We start from the raw sequence: 11,236 nt of genomic DNA, 5'->3' as shown, positions 1-11,236 counted from the left end.
ATGGTTTTAAATTTCATATTAGTTGAATGTCTATTTTGTGCCAAAGAGTATCCTAGGGCTATGACAAACAAAAGTATGAACAGGATATTCACTTGTCAATCAAGGGATGAGAATCTATTCTTATGAACGTCCACTGTATATACAAATATATATAAAGATGTTTTGGTGAATCCTTGGAAGGACCAACTACATAACACAAGAGACATTCTAACTATATCTGGAAAGATTTCAAGAAGAGAGCATTTAACTATTTTTTAAAATTCAAGGGGGGTTTCATTGAACTATGATGGAAAGGAAGGTTTTAAAACAGTAAAAAGGAAACCATTAGAGTATTCCCAGGCATTTATGGTGAATGAATGTAACACTAAAGAGGACTTAAGGCAGCATCATTAACAGACTGGGGCCAATCTGGGCGATATATTACAGTCCCATTTCAGAAAAATAGATGGTTACTATTGTCAGCTTGACAAGATTTAGAGTGGCCCATGAGATAAGCCTTTTGAAATACCTGGTGATTTTTTTTTCTTTCAATTAGGTTTTTTGACCATACATGTACACAATATCTTCCAGTGGCCCAGATATAGGAAAGTCCAAGAGACAAGCTTTTGCTTGTTTACAGCTTGCTTTTAGGTCTTGTTCATCTACTAAAACACTGTCATTGCCACTGCTGCTGCTGAAGTGACATTATCTTCATTGACATCAGAACCCAGCTTCTTTGGGCTCTGAATTCAGACTCTAAACCAGTGACTCTCTCCAGGTCTTCAGTGTCAGATTAGGACTGCTGAAATATCTGGCCTCATGTGGTCTGAGAAACTAAAGGGCTCTTGGTCTCTCCAGTGTGAAGGCAGCTATTGCTGGATTACAATAGGGGGAGGGGGGTGTTTCATTCTGAATTGTGTAAGCCAATTTAATCAATTCGCTTTTGATATAGGTGCACTATTGGTTCTAGTCCTCTGACTAGATAGATAGGTAGGTAGGTAGATAGATAGATAGATAGATAGATAGATAGTTGATAGATAGACATATAGGTGGATAAAACTTTGGAATTACTACAAAAAAGAAGACACAGGAAGCAAAAAGTCTATTCTAGGAAAAGAAAATGGAACTAAATTCCTGGAATTTACAGAGTTTTTCCAAAATTCAGAATAATAAGCAATATTTATACAAAAGCATCTCCATCAATTTTTTTGGAAGCAAAATACAAAATATGTAGGACTAGATATTTATAAAGAATCTTAAACTTACCTGACACTTCTGGGGGTATAGACCAGATGACTATATCAAGTGAGGGATTCCTTCTATATCGTAACACAAATGATGAGATTACATATTTGACACATATAAAGGTAGGAAGAAAAATTTAGTAAAGATATCAGGCTCAATGATAATAATTAGTATTCTAATATCTTCTAAACCTACTTTGTGTGTGTGTGTGTGTGTGTGTGTGTGTGTATGTGTGTATCTGAGGACTAGTTTGTTCCACAGTGCAACAGTCACATGTGCAGATCAGAGGACACCTTATAGGAGTTGATTTTCCTAGGTAGGTTTGAGGCATGGAATTGAGGTCAGCAGGCTTGGTGGCAAGTGCCTTTACTCTCTGAGACATCATGTTGAGCCAATGTCTTAGGGTTTTATTGCTGTGAAAATGCACGACAGAGGCAACTCTTACAAGGGAAAATGTTTAATTGGAGCAGGCTTACAGTTTCAGAGGTTCAGTCCATGATGATTCATATCGGGAAGCATGGCAGGTGTGCAAGCATATATAGTGTCGGAGGAGCCAAGAGTTCTAAATCTTGATCTGAAGGCAGTCAAGTAGGAGACTGGATGTGTTTCACACCGGGCGTAGGTTGAGCATTTGAAACCTCTAAACGCCTACTCCACAGTGACAGACTTTCTCCAGTAAGACTACATCTCCTCCATCAAGGCCATACCTCCTAATAATGCTACTCCATCCAGGACTATGGGAGATGTTTTTATCGAAAACATCACAAAATCCCAGTCATTTAAATGTTGCAAGTAGATTTTAGAGCGGGCAGTGGTGGCACATGCCTTTAATCCCAGCACTTGGGAGACAGAGGCAGGCAGATTTCTGAGTTCAAGGCCAGTCTGGTCTACAGAGTGAGTTCCAGGACAGTCAGGTCTATACAGAGAAACCGTCTCCAAAAAAAAAAAAAAAAAAAAAAAAGCCAAACAAACAAACAAAGAATTACTGCAAGAATTACTGTTCACACGGAAGTTGTTACTACTTAACAGTAATTACTGTTATGAATTATAATGTAAATATTTGTGTTTTCCAATGATCTTAAGTGACCCCTGTGAAAGCATCATTTGACTCCCGCAAAGGGATTGTAACTCACAGGTTACAACAGCTGCTAGGTAATAAGTTGTATTGCAATTGTGTTCTTCCTCTGGTGTGATCTGCAATCACACCTAGAGCACAGCTAAGCAGGTCTATGGCCAGAACTATAAGACCTCTTGCTACCAGCCCATGTAAATGAACCTCTTGAAAGAGGATCCCCTAGCTACAACCAAACCTACCTTGTAACTTTTAGAGAACTGGGGAGCCAGAACCACCCAGCTGGACTTTGCCAACTTCTAACTCACAGAAATTTCTAAATAATAAATGATGTCATTCTTTAGATAGCAATAAACAATACAGAGGTGAAAGGGAAAGGGCTATTTCAGACTTTTCTCCATCAAAGGACAGAGATCAGAAATGAATTTTAGTTAACAGAATATAGAGTCCAGACAGTCCCGAGTCTGATGTAGACAAATGTAACCATTCATCATCCTACACTGGAAAGCCAACTAGACAAATCTCCACATTTAGTTTTCCACTTTTACTTCAGTACAGTGCTGGGCTTTTATGAAACCGCAAACTTGACGTTGTTTTAATGTGATCGATTTCAGCTCAAAAAGTATGGGCTGAGTAGTTCGAACGTAGTTTTTAGTCTTCAACTCCCAGTTTCCTGAGTTTTTACACTGAGCCGGGTTCTGTGACTCCTTTCACTGTGCACTGGCTCAGGAAATACCGATGACACAAGTGTGAGACCTGCAGAGCCCTGAGTTCTGTGGGCTGCCTGGATCCCAGAGCAGAGTCCGCACCACCTAGGCGTGGCCTGGCCGCAGATGGGCGGGGTTTGCTGGTGGGCAAGCCTAGGCTGGGCGGGGCGGGGCGCGCGGGAGATTTGAACTTCCCGCCCAGTGTGGGTCAGCAGGAAAGTGAAGTTGCCTGGTTGTTTTCCAGTCAGGCCTTGCAACTAGCAGGGGTTCCGGGCGGGCTACAGAGATGGTGGAAGGGCCAGGGTGTACACTGAATGGAGAGAAGATCCGGGCACGAGTGCTACCGGGGCAGGCGGTGACTGGTGTGCGGGGCACAGCTCTGCAGAGCCTCCTGGGCCCTGCCATGTCCCCTGCCGCCTCCCTGGCTGATGTCGCTACCTCGGTAAGTCAGTCCTGTGTCCTGCTTGGAAGCTGCAGCGGGAAGTGGAGTAAAAACACCACCCAGGTTCTGGGATCCCCAATCTACTCTGGTTCCCAAGACCTAGAGCCTGTGTTTCCCGACATTTATTTAACCTGAGAAGTGAGTCTTAGCTCTAGCAGCTGTCTAACAGTGCCAGTGCTAGATCCACCGAAGGCGTTTTGTTCCAACCCTGTTAACAGGCAGTCAGCAAAAGATGCTTTCTGCTGTTTACCGTCTACATTCACTGACGTTATCATCGGATTTGTGCGAAGTCTGGTATGTTTTTCTTTCCACGTTGTAAGACTGAACTCGTAACATAGACTTTTAGCCCTTTTCCAGCCCCAAATTCTGCAGTTGATCAGTAGTATATAATTCTAACGTTGCACATGGAAAATTTAGCACGAACATCTCACTCAGCTGAATATTGCCATCTAATGAAGGGGCAGTAAAAGCTAGTTCTGGTTTCCTTAAGTGAATTTATTTCTTTTGAAAGCAAATCGTAGCACAGTTTGCCACTCAGGCATACATTGCTGATGGCTGGATAGTCATTTGGTAAGAACTTAGAACTATACTAAAAATATTCTGATTAAACGACCAGGCTTTTAAGGCCCTTTAGATGTGTGGTTAATTGTATTTCATGGATACATGCAATATTGTGCTGTTCTTCAATTTCTCCTGCAAAGCTCCCTCATAGCCTTTGGTCTAGGAAAGAAGTTGTCTGTTATGCAATTAGCATATGCTCCCAACTTGAAAGAAACAAGGAAGATGTATTTTCAAGCTGAGGGAGGAAAAAAAAAAAGGTTTGGATCTTTTAACAGTTATGCTTTTATTTATTTTGACTTGGTGTGTCAACAAGTGCTCTGTACTTTTTAAAAAATTATGTTTCTCGAAATTATTTCAGAGTACTATAGAGATCTATGCTAATGGTTTCTCTAAAGTATTAGTTTTGACGAAGATCACTCATTCAGCAAAATTTTGCATACTCTCAAAGTACAGGAGGGTGAAAATACATTTGTCTTTATGTTGTAGCTGGGAAAATACATGGCCATTCAGTAAAGGGTAACACAGTGAAGTACAAAGTGGTAAGTTCTCAGAAGTGTGTGGTTCTCTCTTAGGACATACAGAGAGGCCAGGGAAGTCTCCCTATGGTGGTAACAGAGCTGATGTGTAAAGGGGGCATAAGAGATTCAGAGTTCCTGAGATGAAAGTGGCCCATATAGGCAGAAGAATGGTGTTCAAGGGCCTGAAAAATAAACCAGTGTGTATGTAAAGGAAGGAGATCCGAAGATGGCCTGATATTAAAGCTGATGGGAAGATTGTAAAGAACTCCATATACCACAATTGGGACTTTTCAGAGCTGGGTTTTATTTTTGTGCGTATTGTTGTGTGACTGAATGTTGTTGTGTGTGTTACAGCACATGTGAAAGTCAGGACAACTTTTTCTTCTACTCTGTGTGGGTTCCAGGGACCCATATCTTCCGCCTTAGTGTCAAGTGCCTTTGCCTGCTGAGTCGTCTCCAATGGGTCACCTTCCAGGCTTTATCTTGGGCATCATTAGAAACCTTGAATGGTAGTCAAGATTTATTTACAGTTTGGCTAGAACACTGCATATCAAAGAAGAAAACATGAGAGGAAATCTCAAGAAGGTATTGCAGTGACCCAGGTGAGGAGCTTAGGCTCAGCTGCTGGTGGTAGAAATCAGGTGAAGTCAGCCTGCCACTATTTTAGAAATAAATGCTATTGTACTGAGCACTGCGTAAGATCTGAACATCCTCATTGATGCCATGATTTATGTCATTCAACAGTAATGTTGTGTGATAAACACTTTGCTGGTTACTGGTAAAATAAAACCTGTTTTATCTATAAAAGTTTATTCATGGAAAGTTACTATTTATAAAAATAAGATTCCCGTTGCAAGAAACCAAGATTATGTTTTACATAGTCACCTTATTGGCATTTAGAGAAAATAGTATTAATCATTCATTTTAAATTTATTTTAATTATTTTGTGACAAAACGTGAAGTACAGTTAGTCATGAGAAAGAATAATTCCACAATAAAGATCAACCTAATGCTACCAGAAAAGGAGCGTTGGGCTCAAGGTGAATTTAAATCAGTTGAGCACTGTCGCTTGTAGTAAGGTGTTGGGCCAAGGTTTGATCTCCCTTCAGACTTTTATGTATCTGATAGCTACTCTAAAAGTAATAAAAGATTCAGTAATGGAGTGGTTACTGCTTTGTATACCATAAGCCCTATATGTGATAGCGATCCTTATTAACTAAAGAAGTATGACCTTGGGTTTTGGCGGTGTCCTCCACCATTTAAATTTTGTTCACTACAGTCAATTATCTGCTCTGATAATTCTCTTCATTTCTGTGTTCAGATGGCACCAAAGAGTGCATCTAGATAGCCTCATGTAAGTGCTTTATTAATGGTTGAGCAATGATTAGATTCACTTGGCAACACTATACTCACTAAGCTATATTCCACAAATAAATAGCCCTGCATCTAAAGCTATTATGGATAATGCCTTAATAGAAGGAGGAACTAATTATTGGAATAGAGCTGTGTGATTAGAAGGAAGGATCTGCTTCCATTGACATTGGATTGAAAATCAATATGGCATTAATAATGTGGCTTTCAGTAGAATTCTAAATACTCTGTTGTGGCTTGATTTTCTGGGCCTTTGATCTAAAAAGCATAATAATAACCCTTATAAATACCAACAGCCTTTTGCCTTTGAGAGCAATGTTGGATCCATATTAAATTTCATTAAAATATGGACCATTGTCACAAACTTCTGGCAAGATCATTATTGTAACAGATGATCCCTGGTTTCTTAGGCATATTTGCCAAAGAACTAAAGCTATTTAATGTTTCTACTACTGGCTTGAAATGATTAGTTTTCTCAAAGCAGCATTTAAAAATAATTGCATACTGTATTCTTTACAGTGTAATAAATATGAAAAATAACAAAGGAGAGCTAAAGAAATATTAAGTGGCCACTTAAAATAAAAGATTCAAACTTCAGATAATCATTATTCCAAAAACCAACATAAAATATCTTACCTCGGGAGCTACTGGCAGAGTGAACTACTTAGTCTGTTTATCATATGGCATTTCTCTTTGTTCTAGTTTAGAGCCCATAGAAAAGTCACTAATTTCCCCCTCCCTTTTGTGACAACTGATTCTTATTTGGAAGACTGCTCTCTGTAGAAGAATTTGGCATCTGCCAGTCACCTGCACACTTCTCTAAGTTGTGGCCCACTGTCTTGTCGGCTTAAAACCAAACAACTGTGTAAGCACACTGCATCAAACTCTGCTGGAGCTTATGGGACCGTATGATAAGAAACAATATCAGAATGCAAATGAACGTGTCTGCCTAATGAGCTTTGAGGAGTCAATCTACCAATTGTAATTGTTGGGTGCTTATGATGTTTTAGTGAAATCAGTGTGTAATCTGGACGTATTTTTTAATCCCCTCCCACAAAAATGAAACAGTCTATTTATAAGCATTGATCAATTTGAAACATGCACTAATTATTCTGATGATTCTATAAGATTTCATGCATGTATGTAATATGTTACCTACACTTAATCATCTATATTATCCTTTAGAGTATCAGGAACAAACTAGGCATTTAAATATAAATTGAATGGATGGAGAAAAGCAAACTTTGGATAATGTAAAATGGCTCAGAATTTTTTTAAGAGTCTAACTGGCATGTCTTATTAGGACTATATGAACCTTTAGTTGTACGTATCATTTGAAGATATCTACTATGCTATGTCAAAGTACAGATGACCCACATTAAAAGTTTCCCCTCATAAAAATTTAAATAAAAATTCCCACACATATCTTTCTTGCCTTTTATTTGAATGAATGAGTTAATTAACTATCTAAATGGGTTTCCTATATGTTTTATAGAGCATGCATCATCTCCTTTGCCTTTTAAGTGGATACTGATAATGACTTTCGTGGAGATGCAAGGTCATTACTAGCACCCACTGGACTCAGGAAATGAAGGGTAATGAAGTAATTCTATTTTTTTTTTCTTCAGATGAGAGTCATCAGTGTCTGTGACTGTTGTAACTTTGATCCAACACTACTCCAGATGCTGTAAAGAACATCTGCTCATCTTTACTTTTGCTCCATCCTCATCTGGAGATGCTTATACTCACATCTTACTTTATTTGATCCAGGTTAAGTTAGAGGACCTGAAAGCTCCTAGCTTAGTAGTTAGCAAAATAAACATTCTTGTGATTGCACCCCACCCCATTTCTTTTTCCTGGAGCAGAGCTTTCTCAGCAGACCCAGTTTTGTTAGAGTATGTTAGAATGCCCTCTTTTATGAGGTGTGTTTGCTCCTTTCTATCATCAGGTGAAGCACAGCGGATTTAGACTTCACAAAAGTCCCCAAGGGTATAGAACACATTTTCATGCATGGTCCTAAAGACACTATTATGGATCCTAGGAACTATTTTTGAAATTAGGGGTTTGGAGGATTTAGATTGATAGACAAGTGACCTATAATTTAAAAACATATATTACTGAGACGATGAAAGTGAATAGGCCATTCTCTGTGGCAACAATATGCAACTAAATGAGCGTCGAGACATTTGTCTAGGAAAAAGTCTTATTCTGCTCTGAAAAGTTCATCTTCCCAGTTCACCCATGGATAGGCAAGATAAATGGTAATCAGCGCGATAAATCATGTGCTGTCTCTGAAAATATATGTTGTTTTAAAGATTTCATATTATTAAGCCACTTGAAAATGGGAAGGTGAACCCTACTCAATCATACTTAAAATTGCGGCAACGGAGATTTTCATCTCTATTTCAGACAAAGAAAGAAAAGGTTCAAATGTTCAAATAACACAGTAACAGGATTATAAGGGGTCAACATGAGAAAGTCAAGTACGTATTGGACAATTGCGTATAGTTATAGCAAAGATAATAGCCTTCTGGAAATTAATCTTTGAATTTGTCTGGGCAGTAGAAGCTTATAGGAAGAGGTGATAACCTTAGATTCCACAGCAGGACAAGAGAATATCTTGTAAATGTCTTAGGTTTATTGCAAAAGTCTTGCCCAGTCTGTACGCAGAAGCTCATAAAATGAGATGGTGCCGAAGAAGCCGTAAAACTGCTTGTGATACATACTCAAGCATAAGTGACATTTTATCCTGTCCTGAGTGTTGATTCCTTAAAAATGACAGTGTCTTGAGAAAAGCACCTGTATAACAGATAACCCAAATTTAAAAAACGATCTTTACATATAATTTTCCTTCAAAAATGGAATACCTCAGTCCTTTTAAAAGTCATTATACAATTTGTACAAGCCATCGAATGCCAAATGGACTTGTCAGAAGCTAAAGGCCCAGTGCGATGGGGTTCTTTGGGATTGGTTGCTAACCATGAGCCAATCTGATTGGGAAAGAACCTATGGAGTATAAAATTCTCTCCTTTATGGGGAACGTGAGGGAGTGGGCATAGATGTTAGCTTCCATATAGCATTTGATATTAGTGAGAATTGTGTTGTCTACTGCACATAATTAGAAAATAAAAGATTTCCTCCTCTTCCTCCTCCTCCTCCTCCTCCTCCTTCTTCTTCTACTTCTTTTTGGCAAGAAATTTTGGTTATGGTAATTGTAGAAAGGGCATGGTGGTGGAGACAGAAGTCCTATATTTTCAATCCAGTCCTGGTTTTAGGAGGAAAGTGACAATGGGCCTATTTAATTCCACAAATGTTACAAATATCCCCAGACATTGTGGAAAGCCCTTGGGGATATTAGCTAAACAGAGTCACTGTCCCCAGGGAACTTGTATAGATAGGGGAGAAATCAAGTCACAGATACATAATAATTCAGCATAATAAGTGCATGGCAGTGGCTAAGAAAACCTCTGTTAAGTGTGGCCAGCAGAAAGCCTCAAGATGGTTCAGATCCCCAGGTAGGCAAAAAGGAGAATGTGAGAGCCAGAAAAGTTTACAGGCTGTGTACACACACACACACACACACACACACACACACACACACACACACACACTCACACACAGGGAAGGGAGGTTTACAGACTATGTATATATGGAAGGACCCATATCTACATTTTACTTTAATTCCCAAATACCTCATCAGGTTAAAAAGAAAAAGCCAATTCTTTAAAACATATTCAAGCTAAGGTCACAGCATTGATGACTGGGTGACTTTTTGCTGTGCTGAAGTCATTTGATAGATTCAGGTCAATGCTTTTCCATAAATAAATATTTCCCCATCTCTGTCATCCCTTGGCCTGCCCTTCTGCTACCACCTACATTATCCTGTTGATGTTCATTGGGCTGTAAACTTTTTTTTTAACCTGGTAGAACCTTTAATTTCATAACTGTGTTCAATTTTTCTTTGATGTCATAATGTATATTGTTTTGGGCTATGGAGAATGGGATAAAATACCAGTAGAGCAAGCAAGACATGTATTATACCTTTAAGGATTTTCTTTGAGGCTTTCTGAGGCTCTCTCAGCCACAACAACATATTTCACTTCACACTGACAGCTGTGTGAAGATATATAATGGTCTCATGCATTTTAAGCATATTGGCCTTTATATTTTTGGATTCCTCCTCCTAGGCACAACAGAATTGATTTGCAAGGGCATATGGTCCGAGTCGTTAATAAGGATGTAGTCCAGTGTTCATAAAGGTTTGAAGGACAATCCAGCAAGCCTTGGCTTTATAATACTAAATGGTCAAAATTTTCATGTTCAGATCTTTCTACAATTTCTAATAGTTAAAAGTAGATGCACTGATTGAAGCTCTAGGACAACCTTTGCTGCCTTGAGTTGTTATTATACTGTGTGTGTGTGTGTGTGTATGCTGGTGTGTGTGTATGTGTGTGTGTTTAGGAGTACAAGGCGTAAGAATTTGTTGAAATAACCCCCCAAGAGTGATATTTTAGGTGCTCTTTATAGAGTATACATATTGTCCACTTTGTATGTTCTGTATAGCTACCCAGCACATGGTTAGAAGTTATCTGGAAAAAATCATCAGTGTGCAGACAGTTGGATCTGTCCCTAACAGGGTAGTATTGGAGCCCTGGGTATTGGGGTAAAATGTTTAGACTTCTGTTAAAACTCATACTTGCCCTTTTATTTTCTATAGGTTCCTTTTGAAATATGTATATCATATCGTGGTTTAGCATTAAAAGATACCAAAATTAGATGTGCATTTTACTAATAAATATTTTGGTTCTTCAATTAAAACAATAAACAGTGGCACATTAAAGAGCTGAATTAAAGAGTTCTGACAGTGGGACAGTTGTCCTCATAAGCTGTAAAACCTCTGTCAGAGACTAGCCAAGTTTTCAGAATCTACATGATCAAAAAAAAAAAATGGGGAGAGTTTAATTCGGGTAAGCACAAGTTGCTAGATAAGTGACTTACCTAGTTAAATCAGAGCATTTTCTTTCAGTGCCATTAGGACTATTAAGTAATGAGATTTAGTTAGGATAAGGAGGAGTGCCTTATGTGCTATCCAGTGGGATTTCCATGCCATGTCTTTTTATAGATGCCTTTTGGCAGATTTCAGATGATAGGATGGAGTGGGGTGGCACACTGTTTGTACGAGGACAGTGGCTTCAACATGAGAACGATGAGTTGCAGTAACATTTTCACATCCTTCATGTAATTGGTGAGGGTCCACATCCCTGGGGCCCGCATTTCCCTTAGTGGATGATCTTATTTCCTAGTTTACTCAGAGAATGTAGTCAATCAGTCGATAAACAGC

General features: G+C 38.9%; 1 protein-coding gene across 2 annotated transcripts in view; it reads left to right on the top strand.

Moving 5' to 3' along the window:
* The first annotated feature begins 3,135 nt into the window (after window positions 1–3,135).
* The window catches only part of Neil3 (nei like 3 (E. coli)), a 52,199-nt gene continuing 44,098 nt past the window's right edge, over window positions 3,136–11,236 (top strand). The window contains exon 1 of one of the 2 annotated variants that reach the window (NM_146208.2): window positions 3,136–3,445. In NM_146208.2, coding sequence (NP_666320.1) covers window positions 3,290–3,445 — 156 coding nt within the window. In that variant the 5' untranslated portion in view covers window positions 3,136–3,289. The remainder of the gene's footprint in view (window positions 3,446–11,236) is intronic. The other variant, XR_870387.1, reaches the window with a different exon arrangement.

This window comes from Mus musculus, chromosome 8 (assembly GCF_000001635.26).
Source record: "Mus musculus strain C57BL/6J chromosome 8, GRCm38.p6 C57BL/6J".
Taxonomy (NCBI): Eukaryota; Metazoa; Chordata; class Mammalia; order Rodentia; family Muridae; genus Mus; species Mus musculus.
This window is presented reverse-complemented; position numbering and strand designations above follow the sequence as displayed.